The sequence below is a fragment of the Amphimedon queenslandica genome, unplaced genomic scaffold (genome assembly GCF_000090795.2).
Source record: "Amphimedon queenslandica unplaced genomic scaffold, v1.1 AMPQUscaffold_12828, whole genome shotgun sequence".
Taxonomy (NCBI): domain Eukaryota; kingdom Metazoa; phylum Porifera; class Demospongiae; order Haplosclerida; family Niphatidae; genus Amphimedon; species Amphimedon queenslandica.
Window position 1 is genome coordinate 1 of NW_003546936.1, and position 27,198 is coordinate 27,198.

Below are 27,198 nucleotides of genomic sequence, written 5' to 3' on the forward strand. Positions count from 1 at the left end.
CATTAAATATATGCATGTGTGTGTACAATCCATATTAAAATGGCAGCAAATGGCTACTATTATACACAAATAAAGTGAGCACTATAATAAATGGCCATAATGCTAATTTTTTTGTTGAAATTTTTATAAAGATTTCTATGGAATGGGTGCAATTTTTAGAGTTATTTTTGAAAAAGTCATGAAGGATATTTAATCAAAAGAGAATTCTTCATTTAAAATTTTTTCATACAGTAAAGGTACTTATGTTGTGTATAAATTTTGAACTGATTCTGATCAAATTTGGGTTTTAATAAATTTATAAAGCTACCCAAAAGTCAGGCCAAAGCAATCTAGCTTGGGTAGCTCCTAAACCATTGATAATCGTGTAATCTTAATGAAACGACTCTAATCAAATTGTAAAGTAACACATGCACATGCTCATGTATATCAACAAGGGTGCATATTATTTCAGTTTACTTACAGCATCAGTAGATACAAGAGGAGAGATTCCATTTTTCCACCCATAAACAATGACATCGTCATTTTTAAAGAAACAAACTCAACACCTGAAACTTGCTACATAAAGAGCAACAGCACAAATAACATAAAGAACATAACAGTACATTATATAATAATGTGTAATGCATGTATACATACACAATAGGCTACAATTAAAAAATTAAATACAATCACTCTATGTCAAATTATGATTGACTCTCTTTTAAAATGCATACTCACTCAAAATCTAAATTAATTGCACATCTGAGCTGATACAGTATCTAATACCGAAATAGTTAGCATGATGATATTAAGCATCACTATACAGGAAGGGACACCTGAAATATCAACTGCATTGTGTTACCAACCTTTATTAATGAAAAATTGAAAATAACCTGACTTAAGGTCTGAAGGGGCTTTAAAGGCTATCATTAGACAAAAGACTAAACTAAATGTGATTGCTATCTGTGACTGTTATTTTAATAAAAGCTATAAGGACAATAGACCAGTTGTTAATTAAAAGAGTGGGTGTAATAGCTCACACAATACAATTATTCTCTCACAAAAAATTCTGACACAAAATTAACAACAATAACAGAAGCCATAAAGGTTCAGAGCATATGCAAGTTAACAAGACAATGCACTCATCAATAGGGACAATGTATACAATCACTTCATTAATTAATGTCTCACACACCTCAATTCCAAATTCCTGGCACTGCCCCTCAAACTTCATCCTCAAGGAATGAGCATTAGTCAGTCCGACTATCATTGGTCTACATACTGACTCCTGTACAGCAAAAGAATGGAGAGATTACACAAAAATAAAGGAAAGAAATGATGGAAGGATAAAAGGGAGAGGGTGAAGAGAGAGGGGGAGAGTAACCTTTTACTTTTGCTGGTAACATGTCATTTGTCTTTTAAATGATGCTCTTTTATAATCAGCTATATATAATAACTATAGTAAGGAAAATGGTACAAAATGATAGCACTTGTATTTTTATTCTATTGTTATTAATTGGTATCCTGTCCATGAGCCTTGCAGTAATGTTGATGTATAGGAAACTGAAAACTATACTAATTTTATAGACCATAAAACTACTTCACAAGGACCACAGTATTTTCAAAAGATACACACCCCTATTTCTTGAACAATGGGTACATGTAATTTCCAAAAATGAACAATTTAAAAGGTTTGAGTCAATTATACACAAATATTCAGGATCAGGCACAATAATGTAAAATGTAATAATATACTGCATAGGGGGTAATTTACAAATTTTGGCAAATTGCTACAATTTTAGTGATCGGAGTTTTAATTCAGTGAATTTGTGTCCATGTGGTATTGAGGTTGCACATAATGGTACAAAGTGGAGGGAGTTAATGTAAATGGCTATCAAAATGCTAAATTATGAATATAATATATTGTATAGTGATTTATTATTGAGGAGCAAAAATTTTGCTGTTTTTGCAGGTAGCATATGTAAACACGAAATAAAAAATCTGCTAAATATTCAATTGCCATTAAAGGCATGGCTCTAACTTTGTGAATCTGTAAAAGTTATTTCTGTGAGAAATTAATTTTTATCAATCTGCAAAATTTTAGCTCCGCAAAATTCAAGTGCTATATGGTATTCAAAATACATACAGAAGCTGGGGTGGGCTTCTCACAGTCTTATATTTGAGAAATCTCCTTAATGCTCAGTAATAGCCACCCTTGGCTTCCAATTGTTTCATTTGATAACATACTTGTGAAGGACCCATGAGATTTGGTCAAGATGATGATGTAATCTTAGTGTTAATGAAATTAGTGTACATGTTCATGTATGTTATGTAATATCATGTAATGTTGACGTAAATAGTATATGTGTGAATTTATGATTTATCCTGTTATCTTATTAGGCTTTACTTTTGTTACTTGTTCTGTAAGCTGGTCATGGGGCTAGCCTTATCTTTGTCAATTGTGGAACACAATGTAGCCTCATGCTCTTTGTGACGGTTTTGTATTTAAGCCATTAATTTTTGTCATTTTGGAGTGTGTTATTTTAGAAGAATTTGTTAAGTTAAATCAGTCCGTTACAATACTACTGTATTATCAATGTGTATAGAAATAAGTTTTGCTAGACATTACTATCACATAACATACACATTTTGGAATAGACAAGTGTATAAACTAACTAAAACTAACTATATAAACCTAAACTAATTAGAGTACATTCTTTAATGCTTGTCATTACATAGTAACTGACGTCAATAGTCAGGCTCTTCTGAATATTACAAAAGGAGTGAAGATTAAACAGTAAACAATCATTACAAAGAGGATAATAATGCTCTCTCTTCTTATACTAGCTATTGCTTGTCTCCCTCAGTTTATCAGTAGTTCTAATCTTGCTCTTACATTTGATGCTGTTAACAACACCTGTACTGCAGCCTGTACTACCTGCAGTGATACCAGTAATACTAATACTAATCAATACAACACTGATGATGAGCTACTGAATGAACTACTCAATAATACCAACAATGATCAAGGCATTCAAGGAATAAAACAGAAAATGGATGGTATTATTTCTTTTCTCTCTCATATCAAGGAGACTGCTACCTCTAATGCTGGAGCTATCAATGATATACTGCTACTAGTGGAAGACCTTGTCATGTTACACAATGACTCATCTTCCTTCTCTCCTATCCCTACTTCTTGTCAAGACATTAAGAACAAACAACCAAACAGTCCTTCAGGAGTGTATCTACTGGCAACTGCTAATAACGGAACTAAATACGTTTACTGTAATATGGAGGAGCTGTGTGGTTCAGGAGGAGGATGGACAAGGCTAGCATATCTAGATATGACTGATGCTACACAGAACTGCCCTTCAGGATTTAAACTGTACCAGTAAGGAGGAGTTAGAGCTTGTGGTAGAGGAGAAACAGGTGAAGCTAGTTGCACATCAGTTCAATTCCCATCTGATGGTATCAGTTACTCTCAAGTGTGTGGTAGAGTAGTGGGATATCAGTATGGAACACCTGATGCAGTTAGTCATCTCTTTCCTGGTCATAATGATATTAATTCTTATTATGTTGATGGTATTAGCATCACTCATGGGTCTCCTCGTCAACATGTCTGGACACTAATGGCTGGACTGTTTGAAGCTCAAAATGATACTGTTAATTCTTGCCCTTGCTCTCAAGGTGCTCCAGTTCAGTCTTTCATCGGTGATGATTATTCTGTGAATCTGCTAATCCTGCTGATCATTATCAACTCAACACTTTCTATACCTCTGATCCATTGTGGGATGGTAAAGGATGTGGTAGTCTTGAAGGTGATTGTTGTACAGTTCCTGGTCTTCCATGGTTCAATAAGATACTTAATACTACCACAGATGACTACCTTGAGTTGAGGGTGTGTGGAGATCAAGGGGGTTGGGATCCAGAAAATGTTCCTGTTAGCCTTTATGAGTTGTATGTCAAATGATGAGAAAGAACTATACTGACATTGTGTGTGTGTGTGTGTGACTGTGTGTGGGCAAATGTGTATGTAGTTAGATAGTTAGCAGCATAATCTTGTACCGTATAGCAGGAAATTTTTGAGGGAGTTCAATTTGGCGAGCTGAAAAATTTTGGTGATTGGCAAATTTTAATTTGGCGAATCAGTGGCCATGTGCCATGAGCATGCATATAATGGCTCAAAATGGCAGATTTTATTTTGGCAAATGGCTATCAAAATGTCAAATTTAATTCCCTTCAAAATTTTTCGCTAAATGGTAGTAGACTATTGTTAATGATACCATTTCAGTTTTGATTGATTTCAAAATAGTATTTTAAACTTTGTAAAGTAATTTTTTGCATGAATGTCACACACCATGCAGATACATGTATGGATATATTTTTGGGAGATGTACGCGCAAAACAACCTCTCACAATACATTGCCTACACATACACTCTATGTAAGTATACAATGAGGCATTGCTATGCAGGGGCGTAGCCAGGGGGGGGCAAGGGGGGCAAATGCCCTCCCTTTTTTAAAATCAAAATTTTAAATTAACAAAATAATAAGCTATTTTTGGAAGGAAAAGCTATTCTACAACTTACATTTGAAAGGAAAAGGCTAAATCAGTCCTTCTATGATGCCATTATAAAGCTGAAAAGGTATTTAACGTTGCCTATGATCTTTCTTTAAGTCCGCCATATTAAAAAATAGGTGTGGTTACGCCCTAAAAGGGTGTGATTTTGCAAAATTTTGCGGCACGCTTTGCGCGCCGCATAGCTTGCCCCCTCTTTCCAAAAATCTTGCCTACGCCCCTGCTATGGAGTATGCATCGTCTTTAAGCATTTACAATACCTATGTCATTAAGCCAACTAACTGAAAAGGAAATTATAATTACAAAACTACCAGAAAAAGGCCCCATTTATCACACACTTTCATTTTTCAGTAAAAATAATTGGGCAAAGCCCTTCTATACAACACTCTCAGTCATGACCCAGTTGTCCATTTGTACTGCCTATGTATGTCACACTTATTAATGTGTAGAATATGGTTGATATTATACATGAGCCATGTAATAATATTTTTCATTAAAAGTAGGAGTAGTCCACAAACAACGCAGTTAGAAAAATACTTATATGCAGAAGTCATGAGCTTTCTAGCAGCAAGAAAAGGTAGAGATTCTGCTTTCCATCATGCAGCTACAGTATCTATGTGTAGGAGGCAATGTTTTACATTCTTTTAGTAAAATCAATTAAAGTGAATAGCAACTATAGCAAAATCTCACATTTTCCAAATATATACATGTAGTATAGTATAGTAAACAAATTAGTTACTACTAGAGTTCGTTCTTTACATGCTTACCATTACATATAGTACACAGTAATTTGACTGATGTCATGGTCATGCAAGCTCTTCTAAATATTACAAACGAATGAGGTGTTTATCAGTTGCCAGACATAGCACATCCACTGAAATTCTATCTACTCTGTATCTACATTGTGTACTTGTGTCTTTATTTTTTAACTGGTATTTCCTTGTATTTGCCTTGCAAGTAGATATGTGTTTCCATGTTTTTTCGTTGGCAACAAAGTAATGGATTACAAATTTTAAAAATTGTATTGCTACATTCCTTGTGCTCTATATTGCAATTTAAAGTGGACAAACCTTAAGCTATGTGTACACAATTCTCAAGTTCTATAAAATGAATTATATGCATGTACGTGTAAAAAATATTGTACTAAATCCATTGTGTAATTGCGCAAAGTGAGAAAGCCTGGCACTAAATAGAGTACCAAGTTTTTTTAGGCATTTGATTGTACAGTTATAAATACAGAATTCACTGTGTACTTGATCTATGTCGACTGCAGGCTCTATATCATACCAAACGTATATAATAAATATAAATAAAAGCCTATAAAAATAATCAAAATTGTGCCTCACTTGTCTGATTTCAAAATGATATAGTATCAAAATCAGTGGCATATGCAGTATCTTCAATCTTGGAAACAGGAAACAACTAAAAGGGAACAATAAAAGGATATTAATTACAAAGCCTGTCATAGTACAAAATGTTAGATCAAATGTGTTAAATAAAAGGCAATATAGCTAGTCTTGCCATGCCCTTTCACTATCCTCCCCCCCCAAAATAAAAATAAGACACATTTTTCAGTATTCATCCTGATATTCTCACCCTGATCATAGTCTGACTGCACAAGACTACCCTGATTACCCATTATAACGATTATATATACATTATACTAAAATGGTTCACATGTCACATACCCTAGGGAAAATTTTTTCAATACTTAAATGTGTACATTCTTTGATAGAACAGGATGAAAATTAAATAATCAACAAGTGGCAACCTTCCTTTAATCTAGGGGAGGAGACACAGGAGAGAGAGAGAAAAAGAGAGAGAACTGAACACGTGACTGCACGTGGAAAGACAACGCCTAATAGAGGCGTGGTGAAGGTGTGGTCTTTTGACTACTGCACGCGTGTAGTCACGTGTGGGGGTAAGGAAAGAAAAGGGTAATTTTGTTTTCCTCTGTATTAAAATTTGCTGAAAACAGAAAACTGGTGGAAAATTCTCTACAAGCTGTAGATTTGGAGCACCGTCTGTTGGATTTAAAGGTATCATTTATTATGCCTAGTGTGAAATAGTTGAGTACTTTTTCAAATAAATTAATTTTAAGGGCTTGGTTTCATTGGTGTGGTTGGTAGATCTATTTACTTAGGCATATTTAAATCAGAAGCTTCTACATAGCATAAGTTGATCAATGTATATCAGAAAGTGTAAAAAGTAGGGTGGAGTAATTTCTGGCCAATTTACATTAGCTGGGATTAGAAACACCTAGCAGTGGCAGACCTAGGGGGAGGTTCCATTCAACTCTCCCTTTGGCAGAAAAAGTTGTTTAACTTGTCTTGCAGTTTTTTGCAGCACTTTTCCTCCATTTTATTAATTAAAATTGATGATCCACACCCAAATTGTAATTTAAATTAATGAGCCACACCTACTTAAGTGAAATTCATCCCCCTTTTAATTTTTCTGGATCTGCCAGTGCCTAGTGTAACATAAGCCCTGTTTACACTATGCCCTTAAAGCGGTTTGGAACCGGTTTAGAAATAAATCAGTTTACGTGTGGACAATTTCAATGCAGTTTAAACCGACTTATCTCAAACCACCTCAGGAGGTGGTTTGAGATAATCAAACCCGTTTAAGTACTGAAGCAGCTGTATTATGTATGCAATGTAGCATTGTAAACCGATTCAGCCACAGTTACGTGTGGACACAATTAAGCTGGTTTCTGAACCGCTTTGATCCAAACTGGTTTGTAGTGTAAACGGGGCTATAGATACTTTCCTAATCCCTGTAATCCTATTGTACATCGACAAAAGGTACCTTATGGCAGATTTTAAAATTCATCATTATAACTTGATGCAAAATATCAACCTGTGTGTGCTCTGTTGGACAACCATTTTTAAAAAAAGTTACATAGCAACTTTTTGCATCCTGTAGAGTAATTTTATGATAAATGGAGCTCAGGAAGTTGGATTTTTTTTGGCTATAAAGACAAATTTCACTACCCGCCATAAGGTACCTTTTGTCAATTATGGTCACATTTACTGGCAATTATTATTCATAAAGTAAAGGCCTTCACACAAAATAGGCTCTACCTGCCTCTCTCATGTCATATGTAGTTATGCATCCAACTACTGGTATGTAGAGGAACTAGGTTTTGCTGGCTCTGCTCATTCCCTATTTGTGCAAGCCCAATGCATGTACAGTCAGTGCTGTCACTTAAGGTTTTAAGGTGCATGGACTTATCATTATTAAGCCTCAACCCAGTACAGGGCAAGGCAGCAGTTTTGAATAAATAGCTTTACAAAACCTTACCCCTGGGGACCATCATGGTCAGCCTGATGCCAAGTCATATGACCAGGGTTTATCAATACCAGCTTCAGCCCCAGTAGAAAGACTTTTTAGTGTAATTGCAGGAAAGATTTTTAGGCCAGATTGGTGCTCAATGACTGATGCAGTGTTTCAAAAACTTATTGCAATAAAATACAATGGGCACATTATAAACTAGCATTATTCTTTTCTTTTGCTATGATGTATTGTATTTTAATAAAGTCTAGGAAATAAGCATAATAATTTTTAAAAGTAAATTTAGTAATGGATTGCAATAAACACAGCTCTGATTGAATGACACTATTAATACAAACATAATGTTGTAGCTTGATAGCTTATTAAACGTGTCTGTTTATTTTTTATTAGTTATTACAGCAACTTTCAACTTCCATGTTGATCAGATTAAGCTCTTTCACCATAAGAATGTTAGTTTCTAAGATTTACTGAACTTATTGCAAACTTTGTTTGATCCTTTATTTAGAAATTGACTACAATCATTAGATGATTGCTATTTTACTATTTTACTGTCACTCATTCTTATATAAGTTAAGAAAATAGTATAGTTAAGCTGAGAGTTAAGCTACTCTATTCACATTTGAACGTATTAATGCTATTCAATCACTGCATAGTAATGAAGGTCTATCATCTCACACAACATTTGCTCTCCTTTCTTTTGGTTTTATAACTAGTACATGTATCTTTTGGCACGGTACTTGTACCCTATCAAACATAATTATATTATGGGTGTGTCCTTATTTCCATAACAACTTTTGATGAGCTTTGAGAGTTATATGCCCATAGCATGCATGTTTTATAGTACTGTTACTTACATATTATTTGACAAGTCAATCTATTTAAGCATGGGCATGGACAAGACACATTGTGGTACATGTAATGATAATAAGCAAGATATTGACCTGTGTGGTGGGCACTGTGCTTAATGATTGAACAATTGTTGATTTATGTATCTACCTTATATAGCTTTTACTGATAATTTTAAAATCTGATGCAAAATTGACCTAATTATAATGCTAGTTAATTATAATAATCTTAAATGATCAAAATGTTTCAATTTATGTTAACTTCTATCATTCCACAACATATTTCATCACTATTCTCATTGTAAGCAATAGCTTTAAAGTGAAACTTGCCCTTTAAAGAGAATGTTTAATAATTTTAATTATACAAAGTATTTTGTTTACTTACAGGCCAGTCAAGTGATGGGATTGTATCTTCAAATTTTCCATGATATATTCCAGGTTTCAATGGACAGTATTCATTAGTTAATGAGACAATCATGTCACAAAGATTATACTTAGCATCCAAAAAAGTAAGATTTAAGTAATTTTTGAATTGATGTGTTATAATTATATGTAATATACCTACCCCATTGCAACTTCTTTTCTGAAAGATAGAAAAATGACATAACTTTTATATACATGCATCTTGATTACTGAAATTTATGTTTCCTTGGATACTATAGCTTTGTCCTGGTTTAATTGTTTTTCCAGTTATATTCGATGATATATTAATTATTATAGCAAAATCATGAGAAGTAGCTTATGTGTGTGTGTGTGTGAGTAGATAATAAATTAATAGTGTATTAATGAACTTACAACAATCTGTATATAATCCTTTGTTATCACTAGTTTCTTGTTGTTGATAGTACATGTATGTAATTCAAACAGGTATATATATTATCCATTAGTATAGTAGTCAGTATCTCACCATTGTAGTAATTGTTAGTAGATCCAGTCAATGTAGATACTGCTAGCACAACTGACAAGATCATCCATAGGGCATTCATCTTCTGATATGTTGCTCTCAATGATGTGTCTTAAAGTGTATGCTGTTATCCTTTCACTTGAGTTACATTGTTCACTTTATGTTTGCACATGTTTCACCTTCTGTTGCCTTTTTAGTTAAAATAGCATTAAATTTGAGTGCCACTGCTTAGAGTGCCTCTCCCCTCGTCGTTCTATGACATTCTCAGGAGCAACACAGAAACTAAAGGAGACAAGCATAAAGACAAGAGGAGCTGAACTGAGCAACATGATAGAGAAAGACACATTAAGCATTAACCTATTTGAACTACAACCATTGACTGAGTATGGGATGTATGAGGAGCTTTGGACAAGCAAATACTAGTCAGGTACACAGACAGGTCAGGATTTGATTGAAGAGGAGACACAAACAGAAGATGTTACTAGTAAAGACTGCTGGACACAATGGCCACCTCATGACATGAAGGGATATGGTGAGTGACTGTCAATTAGTCAGTAAAGGACTGTTTATAGTGTGAATTGCAATAGCTTCTTGATTGTACTGATTCAGCAATGATATATTAGTACACGGAATAGATACAATGTACATATATGTGCATGTAGTGGTTTATTATGTTTTGATAATGTAGGTAGGTATGAAGATGAAGGAGCAAGGGGGATGATGATTCTTATGCAGTATACGACACAAGTCAAGTAAGAATGACATTAGAGGGAGAGGGAGAAAAATGAATAAAAATTACTTTCTCTTTTGTGAAGATTTGTGATGTTCTTTTAGAAGACGATGAGCTGTATGATGCTAGTACTTTAGAGTCGTCACTGAGTATCAATGGTGACATCAAGTGCATTGATGTAAGCTCCTCTCTCTCTCTCTGATACTGGTATACTAGTAACAGGATCAATGTGTAATAAAGAGGATTGGAATGGTCTTCTGGAGATAGCACACCTTTCAAGGATACAGAAGCATCCTAATAGTATGAGATGCAAGGAATAGCCCCTGTAATTATATACTCTAATTAGTGTTTAGGTGATCAGCCTGCTCCTAGTAGTACATGTATTTGTGTATTGTTTCCACTCGTGTTTGCTGGCAATGTAAGTATATGTACATTATAAGCAGTGTTCATATTGTATTGTTAGGATGATGGTACTATTGTGTTATGGGATTTAAGGGAGCCAGCACCATTGCATAGACAACACTAACTGACTGATACTAATAGGGACACTATCATCAGAGCACCAACATACACCACTGGTAATGGACTCTCTCCTTTTCTCTCTTTAAAAATTTAGGGATAACTTTAGAGCCAGCAATACTGTACTATACATATGTAGTCCGTGCATAAAGTTTTTAAAAAAGCTCATAACTCAAAATTACTTGTTGGAATCATCTCAAACTTTCAGTATTGCATAAGGACATCAATATGTATCAGAAAAATGAGAAAATGTAATAAAAGTTTGAGGCAATAAGCATGTGCATATATGATCTTGTTAGTTGATGGAATATTGTGTCTTTCTTTTATTATATAGCAGCTGCAGTACTGATAATGAAGGTCAACCAGTTATACATGTAGAAAGAAGTGGAGCAACACAGTACAGTACAGTCAATGATTGGCATGGTAAGATGTCCTTACCATGCCATTGCAAACCTACAATACATGTATATACATGTAATAGTAGTAAATATAGTAAGCCATTTACAATTGTGTACTTATATTTCTAGTTCAAGGATTATCATTCCAGTTGTTATCCCTTGATGCCAGTGGTTGTGTGTGTGTTTGGGTGATAGTTGAATTACCTGAAGGAGATTCATCAGGTAGTCCTAATGATTAATATACATGTACATATTATAGGTTTGGTTCAGAAATAGTTCATCTAGTAGCAACAGGTTTGATTGTCAGTAAAGCTGATCGATCTCAATACACTTGATTGGAACTGATTCTGTAAGTTGATACTGATACTGATATTGATTCTGATATTGATATTGATATGATACTGACATTGATATTGCTTTTTTATTGTTGCTATTTATATTTAATTGCAGGGAGCAGTGATACATCTATGTCATGTGAGGTATAGGCCAAGAGCAGTTCCAAACAATACCTCATCAATTCTTTTATGGGCTCCCGATGATAACAGTAAGACTAAGCAATTGATGCATGTGTATAATATTTATTCATTACTATAATATTATAGTGGCAGTAAGCTCTGAAGCGGCTTCCAATTCCATTTATCCTTACTTCTCTCACTTTCTTGTGTCTTATACCTCCAGTCACCTTACACCTTATGACATATGCTGGACGCATCCACTGATTACCTGGCCATCTGGACGACAAGGTCACTTAATAAGAGAACTCAATCAGCATTCGAACCTGTCAAACGTGTTTATTTTTGTGGGTGATAACAATAATGTTCATTATGGTAATGCATGAGTTTTAAATCAGCTATGCAATAAGTGTATTTTCTGTTAATTATCATTTAATTACAGGAACTTACTCACTGATGATACTGGGCCTGTGCATACTGGTATATTGAAGCTTGAGAAAAAGTAAAAATTTATACTACCTACATATTATAATGATTAATAGGATTATAATGCATGGGGATTACACCTAATCAAAATGACCTCAACAGCCTGTCACTGGTATGTTATACTAATGCTTGTAAACTAGCAATTAAATTCCATGTACTATTGTAATGTGCTACTATTGTAGTACTTGTCAGCTCATAAAGCATACTGTTTAACTCACTTAGCATGTTTTGTGGGACTCTGATACTGCATGTATTTAGAATTTTTAATAGAGTCTCACTATAAATTGTGTATAATTTAATTATGGGCTTTTATAGTATTATTCAGTCAAATACTCATAATTTGAATTTATGACCAGATTGGACTTGATCAATAATGGTTTTCACAATAGTTTTATGATGCCCATAAGTGCCATATATTTAACCATAACTTAACTAGCATTGATGCAAATGCATGTAGTTTGTATTTTGAATCATATTGCATTGTACATAGATTTTATTACTAGTCTATTTAATTTTGATAGTTTTTGCTGCCGGATGATTTGAAGTCAAGGATGTATCACATGTCATGCAGTTATCACATTCAAGACTCTCAGACTGACGTTATCATATTTGGTGGAAACAAAAGACGAGAATCAAAGTATCACAGGAACGTTATAACATCTCCAATCATCATTTGATTTGGTTAGACTTAATGTAATGTTCTATTTTTTTTGGTGCATGAATTTCAGAGCATAACAGCTAGAAACTTTTAGTACAGAGGAGCACTGGAGTAGTATGTATAACAATTTTGCCTATACTATAGCTCCTTTTTCCAATGCCAGAATACAGTGCAATCTACTCTTTTTTGTTTTACTACATGTATGTAAAATCTGCATGTACTGATTACTGTTAAGTAATTTTATAAATTTTTTGGTTGGGTTGAAATGAGATATTTAAATGTATACTGTGTTGAGAGTAGACAGTTTAACTCTGTGTATAATGTACATGTAATTACCAGTAATAGTGTATGCACTAATAAATGATTGCTATCAATTATTTCCACTATGAATACATGTTAGTTTATTAATCATTCATATGTGTGGCTTCTGGTTAGTTAGTTCTGTGTACCTATAATCTACAGTGTCTGATTCTAATCTATCTTATTCTTTGTATAATACCGTATAGCGGGAAATTTTGGAGGGAGTTAAATTTGGCAAATTAATTTTGGTGATTGGCGAATTTTAATTTGGCAAATTAGTGGCCACATGCCATCGAGCTGCGTATAATGGCTCAAAATGGCAGATTTTATTTTGGCAAATGGCTATCAAAACGCCAAGTTTGCTAAATTTAATTCTCCCCAAAATTTCCCACTATACGAGAACTGTTTACTTCAGTTACAGCTGCTGCATTAATTGGCTAGTTTTAGCATACATGTACTGCATATATATGTACATGTACATTGTACAGCCTACACTCTCTATGACTTAAATTTTGCATTGTACATGTACATGCATTATGTAAGTTTTACTGTTTATTCTGGTGGTCCCCCAAATTTCATTAATTTAACTTTACTGCATGTGTATAATTAGGCACATTCCAAAGAATTGCCCATATGGCCAAAGGAAACTCTGCTATGAATTCCATTTTATCAGAATCAGCTCAAACTTTTTACATATATAGCATACATCTGCATGTAAGAAGATGTAGAAATGTACATCATGCATCAGAAAATGTAGATAAAAATCCTAGCCAATTTTTGAAAAATATTCTGTACTATACAGGTAGTATGAATGGCCAACTTTTCTAAAACTTATAAAAATTCACTTTTAATTGTAGTCAGCATAAACTTTGTACGTACATGTAACATAAAAATGTGTGTCAAAAAATGGAGAATGGACAATACCTTCAGAGTTTTTCACAAAGCATGCTAAATGATGCTTCATAAGCTGATAAATACTATAAATGATACAGTTCATCAATTGCATTTAGAGCAACTTCAAAATTTTTTTACATAACATAAGGGCATGTGCATGCATGTGTATCAGGGAAAATGATAATAATGGAGAATTCTTTCGTAGCCATGACCTTTGGGTGTTGGCCCAATTTTGAGCTACAAATTTGTAAAAATCTAAATTTGATCAGAATCAGCTCAAAGTTGATGCACAACATAAGGTCATGTACATGTATGTTTATGAGAAAAAAATTTTAAATGGAGAATTCTCACACAGCCATTTTGACGAAACTTGGTTAGAGACCAAAGGTTATCATTGGCCCGATTTTTGAGCATAGAAATCTTAATTTGATCAAAATCAGCTTAAAGTTAATACACAACATAAGGAGATGTATATGTATTAGGAAAGAATATCAAAATAGAGAATTTTTTGTAGCCATTTTTGTTGAAATTTGGGTGTTGGCTGAATTTTTGAGCAAATTTAAAATTTTATAAAAATTTAAAATTTGATTGGAATCAGCTCTAAGTTGATACACAGGATAAAGATATGGATGTAAATCAAAAAAAATATGAATTCTCACGAAGCCATTTTTGACAATAAGACCAAAGGATAGCCTTTGGGTGGCCCAATTTTTGATGAAATTTAAAATTCATTAAAAAATCTAATTTTGATTGAAATCAGCTCAAAGTTGATGCACAACATAAGGACATCCTGGACATGTACATAAGGACAAAGACATGTATTTTTTTAATTATTAAAATGAATAATTTTTTGTAGCTCTTTTTGACGAAATTTGGGTGTTGGCCTGATTTTTTGAGCAAATTTAAAAATGCACTAAAAATTCAATTTGATCAGAATCAGCTCAATGTCGATACACAACATAAGGATATGTATCAGAAAAATTATAAAGATGGTGAATTCTCTTGTAGCCATTTTTGATGAATGTACTTATAGTACAGAGCAACAATAGAAACTGCATGAGCACTATGCCAAAATCCTGTGTAAAATCCTGAATATCTTGCACTATAGTACAGGGACTTTGGCAACATTTTGAGCAACTTTAAACATTCATTAAAATCCAATTTTGGTTAAAATCAGTCTACAAGTCAAATGCACATATTGGTACATTTTAATTTATGTATATCGGAATTGTAATATCAAGAGTAAATAATACCTAAAAGTATGGATGCACAGACTTCATCTCATGTAAAGTTAGAGAGCCTAAAGCTTTAAATTTTAGTCTGACATGTACCTTCAGTCTTTTTTTATTGTGGCTTAATTTGTACCTCTTATGTGCATGTACTGCTTCATACATTAAGCTTTATTGCATCATTGCATGTATATTTTAAAGATGCATTGCATGGATAATTGGGTCAGCTATTGGCCTGTTTCTATAGTATTGATTTTTGGTTTTTGCATTGATCTTGCCAATATTGCAATACATGGTCATGTGTATGAGATTAAAGGGTTAATCATTTAAATTAATGATTCCAGGGAAGAAAATTCCCAGAAAATTAATATTTCCTAGAAAAAATTAATCGTTTCCTGGTAAATTAGTGTTCCCTAGAAAAATTAATAATTTCTTGGTAAATTTTCTGGGAAACTTCCCAAAAAATTTTTCCTGCAAAGAATTAAAAATTTCATGGAAAATTAGAAAAATTAATTATATTCTGACAAATTTTATGAAAAAAAATTTGATAATTTTCCAGGATAAATTTGTGATCTCCAGAAGTTAATTAGTGAGGATACAAAGTTCACAAATGTATAGATTAAGTTGTACAAGCATAGACCTCTGCCTAAGGCTAAAAAGGTGGAATGACAACATCAAATTTGTTATTAGTATCGGCTAGTATTGGCTATGATAATTTCAGTTATTGTAATATCAACAAAAAAGCTATATTGGTGCATTCTCTATTTTATATTTAAACTATTAATTTTAATATTTTTATCAAAATAACTTTTTTCTTAACTCCAAGTTCAGTTCAGCCACTACATGAGCTATGCCTTGCACATTTAAAGAAGATAGAAGGATTGCAGTCTTCAGCACTGTTCACTTCATTGCCTCCACTGATGCAAAAAATATTGACGAGAATAGACGAAAGTCAAGATTTAACTATTATTTATCCTCTTGACATTCAATTCAAGTAACTAACACTAAACATATTGCTTTGCATAATGTTATCTGTTACTATGTTTTTATCAACTGCAAATATTTAATTTTTCATCAATACCTAAATGATAATAATTCATAGTAATGTGTATTATACATAATGCAATTTAGTAAGTTCTTTCATTGATTATAATTATTATGTTATTGTGGTACAACTGTTATTGGTTATTTTGTGTTGGTTTCTCTCTACTAGGTATACTAGTATCTCTTGTCAATGGGTCTTCTGTTGTATGACTAAAGCTCTTTGTTGTTTTTGGCCCATCATCTTGTTCACTATCTTCACTTCAATTGCTTTAATTCTACTCAATGGATCATGGTCCACTTTATTAGATTCAGTTTTCCGTCGGCTTATTGCTCGAATTAGTGACTCAGACTGATGATTATTCTTGATCTGGTTAGGTCCTGTGTAATGGTCAACATAACTTGCTCTATCTAAGGCTCCCCCTGAGGTTCTCTAAGATGCATGCTCTTTCATTAATGCTAAAATACCTAATTTTAATTAAATCCATAACAATATTAATAACTTACCATTTACTTTTTTGTCTAATACATGTACTAAGTACTAACTAACAAATCAATTGGTGAAGTGGATAACTGTCCCTAAAAAGGAGTGATATAATATCATGATTCCTCTAGCAAATGACCACAAACCCACACTAGAGTAGAAAAATTTGCTTTCTTAATAGCAATTGAACTGAAGTGGTGCAAATCTCAGAGAAGAATCGTTACTTCATTTTTAGATTTCCTCCTTGTCAGTGACTCCAGTTTTGTGCCCTTCGGAACAATTGAGCTAATTTAGGCAATACAAAGAAGGGTCTATGATGCTACTTACTAATGCTTGGTTCTCCTTTATTTTTTAAATATTTCAACTCATAAAGAGACAAATCCCCTCTCAAGTTCTCTTCCACACTCCATAGTGGAGATCATGTTGATGAAAGCCAGAGCTAAAGGGTGTCAAATGGTCAAATTAAAGATTAATTAATAATAGTCTATATTTGAATAGTATGTGGAAAAATGGTTCTTAATGCTTAGCTATAAAAATAGTAAAGAATTTATGCAGTTTTTCAAAAGAAAGTGTCTATGAAGATCCTTTTCTATACACCAAGTAGATCTACCCATGCACCTTCGCCATCATTGACCCTGGCTTAATCACCAGTGTTCCTCTACAATTAACCAATTAAGTCCAATTTTACATTATAATAACAATTGATCACAGTGTAGCTCTGTCATGCATCTTTAAATAACAAAAATTAATCATATAGACTACTAGTATCTAAGCACACAAAGCATGTCTAAAGTGTAAATAATAATATTAAAGTTCAGCTATAATAGTAGTCTCAAATACGAAGTTCTTCAATGATCTTTTTGGAAATTTCAGTCTCCTTCATTTTACATAAAACAATAATCAGCTGCTTCCAAGATGGTGACTTAACTTTATCTTGTTTTTTAAGCCAACATGCTAACATTTCCATTTTACAATCATCAATAACTCTCTTATCTTTCTCAATTCTTTCTAATGTTGGATACTTCAAGCCAAGCTTCAGACCTAGTTTTTTCCATTCATTAAGATCGTCCAGTTTTTCAAAAACATCATCCAAATCATCAATTTCTGAAAATAAAAATAAATAGACCTATATACTTAAAATTATGGTCATACCTAATGTTTTTTGAAATATTTCTTCAGATAAACTATCTTCCATTAGACCATTTTCCACAACCTGCTCCTATAAAAATGGTAGTATAGCTTTAATTGAATTGACAGAAGGTATACTCACCTGTTGAATTCCAAACCAGATTAACTGTGAATCACTGAGCTCAATCAAATTATTTTTCTGTACACATTCAGCACTTCTTATTGCCACTTTACATATAGCAGGATGCACAGGCAGTGAATTGCAGGCAAGATTGTTACATGGAAAACCAAATGAATGCTTAGCCTTGCACTTGTAATTAAATGATTTTGATATAACTTCAATGCTTTCATCAATAGCAAGTCGCACCTTTTGACATACATCTGCTATTGATTCATGCAAATCACCCTTTCTCTTAAAATTAATCTCTATAAATCTTGACCATGCCATCAATATTAAATCAGCATGATAAGAACCACAAGAAAGGACTATTTTATTGCGATATTGCCGAGTATCATCAGCTAATTTACATTCAATATTATGCTTAGCATTAGAAAGAAGATGAGTTACTAAGCTACCGAAAATTCCAACTGGAGTATAACCACATGCAAAGCTAATAAGAAGAGGAGGAGGGCAGGAGGTTGCGTCTTGATGAGCCTCAGAAAGAAGCACTGGTTTCAGAGCTGTAGGCATGAAGTATTTGTCATCATCAATAGCAACTATAGCATGTAAATGCTTCAATAAGGCAATTATTTCTCGAGCTGAAAAAGGATATTTGGATTTATTATCTTTACTGTTTAGAACTTTTTCCAAATGTCTTACGAAAAAAGTGCCAAATTTAGTAAATTCCTCTTCTGTACGCTCACTGACTGTTCCATAAACAAAACAGCAATTAATCAGCTTTGTTACACAGTCAAAAATAGCTTGCAAGTCTAGAATGACTTTTTCATTCAGCTCAGGAATATATGGAAAATACATGATGGTACCCATAACATAGTGGTAAAACCATAGAGCATTCTTCATTTCATCAATGCTTTTAAAACCACATTCTATATTTGCTATTTTAAAGCATTTTTCAATATCAATGACACAATTTATTTCTTTTTTTTCATACAAAACTTGAAGTTTAATGCTAAGTATCAACCATGTCATTGGTACCTCTACAGATTTGAACTGTTTAGTAGCATTAAAGATTTCTTGCCTCAGTTTATCTATTTCTTTTGATGACTCATCAAGGCCATTAATTGGATAAAATAAGCAATTTTCATAGCGTTGAATTATTTCATGGACATCCAGGTCACATGTCTTAATCAATGACATTAAATGCTCATTTACAAGTTTAATCACTTCCTCTTTAACCATGTCTTTGTGGGAACCAATAAGAAATGCAGCTGGATATGTGGATGAATGTGAAACACCATCCTCATTAAAATTCATTTGCTGGCCATAACCAAGGCAAGCTATGCTAGACAATGAGCGCAATATCATGTCTTCGTGGTTAATACATGATGAATATACAACAGAATCACCCTCATCTTCTGACCGACAATAAATAGGAATTTGGTCTTGCAGGGGGATTTGCAAATCAAAAACAATTAAATTAATGGCTGGACCATTAACAAAAGCTGGTAATAGCTCATGAAGCTCAGGTTGACCTCCAGTATCAATGACTCGAACAAAAGGATTTTTCTCAAGTTCTCTAATAGTAAACTTGTGTTGATCACTTTTTGATTTTTTAGAAGGTACTGAATTTGCTAAAATTCTAAGCTCTTTTAACTGTTTTTCAATGCTTTTAAATTTTTTTGGTTTACCTTTTCCTTGCTTCTCATGCCACTCATTAAAGCCTGATTTAAATTTTTTTGAACTATTGCCAGTATCATTATAATTAGTGTCCTTTGAAGATTTAGCATTTTTTGAGATTCCATATCTTGTAGAAGGTGGCAAAACAGGTGGTCTACCTAAGGTTTCTTTGATGGCATTATGAGCATGTAATGACACTGTTTCAAGAAGGGCTTCGATTTGATCTCGAATATCCACCGGTGTCCATTTCATCTCACTAGAAGGTAATGAAACCTGCTCATGTGAGATATTACGAACAGCTATAACTTGAGGAGAGTCAGAAACACCAGTACTGATAGTACTTGCAAGCTTTTCTCCTAATAATCTCTGTTTAAGTGTTGTCTTACCTGCTCCTGGTGGCCCTGTCAAAATGCATTTCACAGGTGTCATGGAAATTGTAGCCCCATCTTTAAGTACTGTCTTGTAATAGTCAGCAAAACCTTCATCACCTACAGAGAAACAAAAAATGTCACGTTTTGCACATAACATAAAAGTGGAAATTATACCTTGACTTCTGAAGTATTTGATTAGAAATCGTAGGTAGAAACTTCTATTTCCAGACTCATATGCAATTGTAATTGGTAGCTTTTCAGCATTGTTACGAATGTCAAACCTGCAAGAACTATCTGAAGTTAAAACTCTCAACATTGTCACATTTTGAGCTTCACAAACATAGTGAAGTGCTGTATTTCCTAGGTCATCTTGTTTGTTAATACCACACTGCAGCAAGATGCGCCAATCATGTTTGCTTAAAATATTCACTTTTCCTCTCACAAAAGAGAGATCTTTCTGTCTAAGCTTCAATAAATTATCACTGTAACCTTGAATTATAAAATCAGCTTGCTTTTTTAATCCTAAAGCCAGAGAATGTAAAGGAGTTTGTCCAGATTGTTGTTTAATATAATTACATATTAATTTATTTCTGCAACGAAGGAGTAATTTGCTAATACTTTCAGGACACACTGCTTCACATGCCAAGTAAAGAGCATCTTTGCATTTCTCATTATTTAAAGACATAGCGTGTAGCATTAAACAACAGTTGCACCTTTTATGAAAATCATATAAACCATGATATGGGCTCATTAAGTGTGAAAATGCCAGAAAATCATTATCTGACCTGTGAGTTTTTAATAAACTCAATAAATAAGATTTTTCTTTGCAGCTACTGGCTTCTGCCACTAAAATGCAAGTCTGATTCTGATTGTTCCTTAACTTGGTATTGGTAGCATTAAGACTTAACAGACGCTTTACGAGGACAAAATCTGGTTTTGACTTTTGACACTCATAGTGCAAGATTGTCATACCACAGGCGTCTTGAATGTTTGGATCAAAAGAAACATGATTTACTAAAATTTCCCAACACTTATTAAATAAAAGTGCAGCCTTGTCTGTAGCCTCATCATCACTACTTTTATAAAGACAATGAAATGGGGTTTCACCATTTTTATTTTGTATATTGACATTTGACATCAACTTAGAAAAAATATGAACATAATAGGCACAATTGTACATGCAAGCTGTATGAAGTGCTGTATTTCCTGCTATATTAGAAATGAAAAGATTAGCTAATCCATATGAGTTGCTGCTATTGTCATCATTATTCACGAGATCCAAAAATGCTGCATATTGTGAATAACGAAGAACATGTAGTGGTGTATTACCATTAGTGTCAACAACATTCAAGTCAATTGTTTTATTTTTACAAAATTTATCAAACATTCTGGGATTTAATTTTGCCAGAATATGAAAAGGAGTCGAATGCCCCTTATTAACAATATTAGTCTTGCAATTTGGAAAACAAAGTATTGAGTTTATTATTTTTTCTTTTAAGATCAAATCCTCATTAAAGTGTGTGCATGCTAAGTGCAACAAAGTAAATTGATGATTGCTTTTATGGTTGATTGACATTTCAAAAGTTGGTATTTTAATCACTTGCTCCCACATCTCTGAATGACAATTAGGACTACATTGGTCATAGTCAGGTAATAGTGACTCTTTAAAAAAGAAATTGCTATCACTATTGTTAGCCAGGCATAGCATTATCATAAAATTTAGTAAAGGAGTGTCACCATCATTGTCAACTGCAGCTACATCTAGCTTAGTAATTTTAGTGTTCAAAATGAGTTCTGGGCATATGTGCAGCATTGTTTGTCCTTTTGAGTTCTTAATATTAACAATATCAGCTATCAAACTCATGTCTAAAATTGTACAGGGAGGAACTAGAGAAGTTAAAAAAACATTACTGTGAATTTCATAGGCGAGATGCAAGCAAGTGCAATTGTCAGCATCTCTCATACACAATATATTATCTTGATAAGATAAATGCGTCTTAAGCAAATCAATAATTTTTTTTTTACAAATGGAAATGTGAAAGACAGTCTGTTGCTTAGCATTCACACTGCGGAGGTTGATGTGTTTTTGCTGAAGTAATATGTCAATAGCCTCTAACTGACCAGAATTACAGGCAATATGGAGAGGGGTATTGCCTTCATTATTTTTTATTGTAACTAATCTTGGATTGGCATAAACAATTTCTCTAATTAGTGTAGACAAGGCTTTGTTGTTACAGGCTAAATGTAGACATGTATTGCCATTGACATCTTCAACATGAAACAAGTTCTTAGATTTTAAAAGATCAAAAATTTCAAAGAAACACTTCGAAGGAGTTGATGAATATGAAATATTCTGCTCTTCTATCATTACATGTAAACAAGTTTGCCCATCATCATTAACTTCCTCTGGCAACACTATAGATTCAGATATTAAAGTAGAAACAGCATCTTTATTTAATAATTTGCAAGCAAGATGTAGTAATGAATTCCCATTTAAACAAAAAAATAATAAACCTTTCCTTTGATAAATACTTTTAGACAATAAACTTTGAACAGGAGTACAATTTGCAATTGTTAGTATATCCTTTAGTACAGGTTCTGTTGTCTCTTTATATTTAAATTCAGCAAGTAATGAATCAAATGGAACAGATGCTAGGCAATTTCTAATGCCATTGTCATTAACTATGACAACATTTAACAATACTACAATCATCTTCTCTGCTAACCACTTAATTGAAAAACTGGACAAAGTATGTAAGCAGTATAACAAAATTTCTAGCTCATCAATAATACAGGTAATAGATTCATGCTTGATTAGGAAATCGAGACTCTGAAGTACAATGTCCTCTTGATATGAAACAAATGACTTAGCTGGTGAAAAAACTCTCCAACAAAGGGAAGCTAATGGCGTATTCTCAAAATAATCTTTCTGTAAAAAAAGTACAGATGAATTTGAACACATTGTTAAAAATAAAATTACATGTGAACTAAAGTTCAAGCAAGCAATGTGAAGCAAATTTTGGCTGAAGTAATTCACAAAGTTTAGTAGATATCTGTGCTTGTCAATTTCAAAAATTTGTCTAAAAAGATCTTCTTTATCGACTTGGCACCAAATTTGTAAATAATCAGATGTTAAATAGAGTTCAGGCTTGAAGGAGCTATGCTCTGTTAGTAGAAGAATTGACTCTTTTATGCCCTCATACATAATTGGCCTTCGACTATTAATGTGAGAAGTTAAAATGCTAAGTGGAGTGTTACCAGATCGATTAGGAAGATTAACATCAATGCCCGGAAGATTAAGTAATATTCTAAAACATTCGACACTAACAAACTTTCTGGCATTAGAGCACAACAAATGAATTGGAGCTTTACCTTTTTTGTTTTGCTTATTAACCATGCTTTCAATTGAAGCTCTGCTGGTTAATGACTTAAGGAGGAAAGAAGACTTTGCAATACATGCCAAATGAAGTAGAGTGTTACCTTCTTTTGTATCAATTGGTAAATGTATATTGTCTACACTTGCCCCTTTGTCCATGAGTAATGAATAAATTTTACAAAAGACTACTAGTTTTGAGATTTTATAAGATAGCTGCATGCTTTGTAATGGAGACTTATTGAGATAATTTACCTTATTTATACTAAGGTCAGAAAAAGTAAGGAAATACTCCACAAGCGGAATGCACAAGTTACAGGCAGCATAATGTAAACATGCATTACCTTCAGAATCAACTTCATTTGGATTAAAATTGTTGTTTTCAGATGATAATGTCTGAACAAAATTAATGAATCTTCCTGAGTTAATATCATACTCTCCAGAACCCTTTTTAGGGACATAATAAATATAACGGCAATAGTGATGCACCATATTAAGTATATCCTTACTCAAAGCGTTAGTTTTGTGATACTTAGTGACAGCCTGTTTAAGAAATGCACGAAGAATGTCATAATATGAGAATGTCTCATAGCTTAATTTAGTCAGAAAAATGAAGACAGCACTTTCATTCTGAGCATTTAATATTGTGGGATCAAATGTTTCATGTTCCATCATTACTGATAAAAGAAAGACTATCTTTTCTTCTTGTCTTTGTAATCTTTTTTTTCTGGAACGCTTCTTTAATGCTTCATTGGATTCTTCATTGGCTTTAATTTTTTTAGAAATCAAACAAAGTTGTTGAACAAGCAAGTGTACAGGTGTATCACCATTAGAGTTAGGCTCTGATAAATCTATTTCTGACTCAAACACAAGCAAAAGATTATTAACAATAAAAAGATGTGCATTTTGACAAGCATAACGCAATGCACTATTGAGATAAGCATCTTGCACCGTAGAAGCTATTATTGTTTTTAAAACTTCAATGATTTCTTTGTCTTCAGATATTGCAGGGTCCCTAAGACAATATAAGTGGAGTGGTGTTAATTTTAATTCCTTCTCAAATAGCAACGTAATATCTTCAAAGTGTTTGTATACGGCAATATCAAAAGGGGTTTCCCTGTTTTTGTTTTTTGCTAAAGCCATTTCAGCATAACCACTAGCTATTAAACAATGAATGCTATCAAGCTGGTGTTCAGAGCAGGCTATGTGCATTAGATTATTGCCACTTTTATCCGGTACAGTATAAATCTCATGATAATTATCTACATGTAAATGATACTTCATAAGGTTTGTTTGTCCTTGTGACACAGCCATTTGCATGAGCTGCTTACCTTCTTGCTTGCAAAGTTTTTCTTCGATACAAAACTTAACAATGTTAAACAACTTTTTTCTACACAACGAATCAAGAGTTTGTGTTGTAACTTTATGAACTTTACAAACTTCTTTTATGAACTCTTTATGACTCACACTACCATTACCAAATGCAATTACTAAACCATTACTGAAATCATCATACAAACCCTTACAGTTCTGTAATATAAACGAAGCCACCCTCTGACATTTAAATTGACAACAAACTTCAAATGGTGTATGACGTGAAACAGCAGTGTGACCAATGCCATAAAACCGCAATTCTTTAACAAATACGTATACATAATTCAACTTATTGTACTTACAGGCACAGTGAAGTGCTGTGTAGCCTTCTTCTGGTGTTAAAGAGTCACGGAGAAAAGCAATGAGGCCTGAGCCCTTCTTACTCGACTTCTTTGATAATTTACGAAACACAGTGATCAATTCTTCAAGTATTTCCAGTGGACATTCACGATTCATCGAAGCAATGTGAAACAGAGAGCCTCGGGGCGACCTTTCTTTAAACGGATTGATTTTCTGATTGTCACACTTACTAAGGGCATCCTTCAAGTCTTCCAGACTGCCATCCTTACAAGCTTGAACACATAAACTAAAACAGGAGCTATTCTCCTCAATCCCCTCCATTAGCATTGTAATTTCAACCGGAAATTGAACTCAACCACATAACATAATTATTACAATGTGTAGGACAACAATAAAAATGTCACTCTTACTAAGGGTATCCTTCAAATCTAACCAGATAACATAATAATTATTATAATGTGTAGGACACTAATAAAAATAATAATAAAAAAATGAGTACACATAATCCATATCAGTTAGTCCCAATATATCGATTTGCATTTCATAATTATTCTCTCCGACCTAAAACAATAACAAATGAGTGTATTATAATAATTAAATTATACATAATATAAGGAGCTCATGTGCATGCAATTTTTTTCAAATTGACTGATGATTTGGTGGCTAAGTTAAATTTATTACCTTGCTCAGGCAATCATAAAAATGCATGGAGTCGTTGCAATTGATTATTCTAAAAATAGCAATAATACCTACATGTATTAGATAGTGTTAACAGGCAAAAATTACTATAAGGTGGGTATTTCATGCTCCTACATGTACATAGACCTTTTTCATGGGGCAAGGAATATCATTAACACGCTGTCATGTCATGATAAAACTTGTGATAGACTGACCTTGCTTCCTCTGCCTCTTGTATTTCTGATCTCTCTTTATCTGTTAACTCTTTCATTTTCTCTCTATTATCTTTAAATAAAACAAGGATCTAATGTAAAAGATTTCCTTAGATGGTTTTTACTACATCAGCAACGCTAAATGTATCATTTACACCTTCTCCCTGAAGATAGTGTCTCTGTCTCATCTCATACATTGACACTACTACCATTTTTTTGAACATACAGTAGTTACACCAACTTTTAGAATATTTGGATTTTGGAAACAATCCCACATGTCACAATAAGGTACTTTAATTGAGGTATAATGTATGAACATGCAGATTGCTCAAAAATTTGGTATACATGTACTATAGTACAAGGTATCATCACAAAGAAAAGAGTACTCAATTTAATTATTTCTGATACATGTACTTTATGTTGTGTCGAAAGTTTGAGCTGATTTTGATCAAAATTGGATTTTTATGAATTTTTAATTTGCTCAATAATCGGGCTAAAAACCATGTTATAGTACAGGAACGTTGGCCAAATTTTATCAAAAATGACTAAGAGAGAGTTCTTCCTTTTTATAATTTTTTCTGATGAATATACATGTACTTATGTTGTGTAGAAGTTTGAGCTGATTCTGATCAAAAATGGATTTTTTAATGAATTTTAAAACTTGCTCAAAGGCCATGTTATTAATCACAGTGCTTTTCATCTCATAAAGTATGCTGTTTAGCTCACTTAGCATGCTTTGTGGGAAACACTGCACACATGTAAGTGTGTATAACTAAAATTAGAGAATACTGTAAGTCTACATGTGTATGTAAAATTCACTAGTTTGTTAATGTTTAATTATCTATAGGTATGGATGCCATAAAAGATGATTTATTAGTGAGGAATTTTTCTTGCTAGCCAGATTCTGCATCCATGATGAAGGGCAGGGTCTGGCTACATGAGACTACTTTTTTCATTGTACAATGGAAATAGTGAAGGAGTTTGACAAAATGAAGCAAAGGAAGTCCATTTCACTTATTTTCCATATCAAGACATAAATATCTGGGCTGGAAACAATATGTCCCACTCCCACTAAAAAAGGCAGTGCCTAAGCCTTTAGCATTACATACATGTATATTACCAAGAACTAACCTCTGTGCAATGGACATACTCAACAGGAATTTCACATCTATT

General features: G+C 33.2%; 2 protein-coding genes and 2 long non-coding RNA genes across 9 annotated transcripts; 1 reads left to right on the forward strand and 3 right to left on the reverse strand.

Annotated features, from left to right (window-relative positions):
- Window positions 1–6,466: 6,466 nt before the first annotated feature.
- Window positions 6,467–16,352, forward strand: LOC109586610 (uncharacterized). Of its 6 annotated transcripts, none has more exons than XR_002187114.1 (16): window positions 6,467–6,596; window positions 9,084–9,205; window positions 9,674–10,132; window positions 10,289–10,352; window positions 10,416–10,630; window positions 10,677–10,748; window positions 10,794–10,908; window positions 11,184–11,272; window positions 11,377–11,469; window positions 11,518–11,596; window positions 11,698–11,791; window positions 11,850–12,074; window positions 12,142–12,201; window positions 12,242–12,297; window positions 12,707–12,866; window positions 16,093–16,352. It is a non-coding gene; the product is annotated as an uncharacterized LOC109586610 (long non-coding RNA). The 6 variants fall into 6 exon arrangements; XR_002187115.1 differs by having other exon boundaries at window positions 9,798–10,132; XR_002187113.1 differs by having other exon boundaries at window positions 9,084–10,132.
- On the reverse strand, window positions 8,944–9,418 carry LOC109586611 (uncharacterized). Its single transcript, XR_002187119.1, has 3 exons — window positions 9,330–9,418; window positions 9,082–9,279; window positions 8,944–9,027 (listed from the first exon to the last, which is right to left on the reverse strand). It is a non-coding gene; the product is annotated as an uncharacterized LOC109586611 (long non-coding RNA).
- Window positions 16,353–17,473: 1,121 nt separating the features above from the next.
- Window positions 17,474–19,535, reverse strand: LOC109586615 (uncharacterized). Its single transcript, XM_020002810.1, has 3 exons — window positions 18,062–19,535; window positions 17,944–18,010; window positions 17,474–17,895 (listed from the first exon to the last, which is right to left on the reverse strand). The coding sequence occupies exons 1-3, from the start codon at window positions 19,403–19,405 to the stop codon at window positions 17,624–17,626; spliced, it is 1,683 nt and encodes a 560-aa protein (XP_019858369.1). The 5' UTR covers window positions 19,406–19,535; the 3' UTR covers window positions 17,474–17,623.
- Window positions 19,449–25,563, reverse strand: LOC109586609 (uncharacterized). The gene is made up of 3 exons (XM_020002805.1): window positions 20,263–25,563; window positions 19,500–20,205; window positions 19,449–19,455 (listed from the first exon to the last, which is right to left on the reverse strand). Exons 1-3 carry the CDS (start codon window positions 25,460–25,462, stop codon window positions 19,449–19,451), a joined length of 5,913 nt encoding a protein of 1,970 aa, XP_019858364.1. The 5' UTR covers window positions 25,463–25,563.
- Between the last annotated feature and the right edge of the window lie 1,635 nt (window positions 25,564–27,198).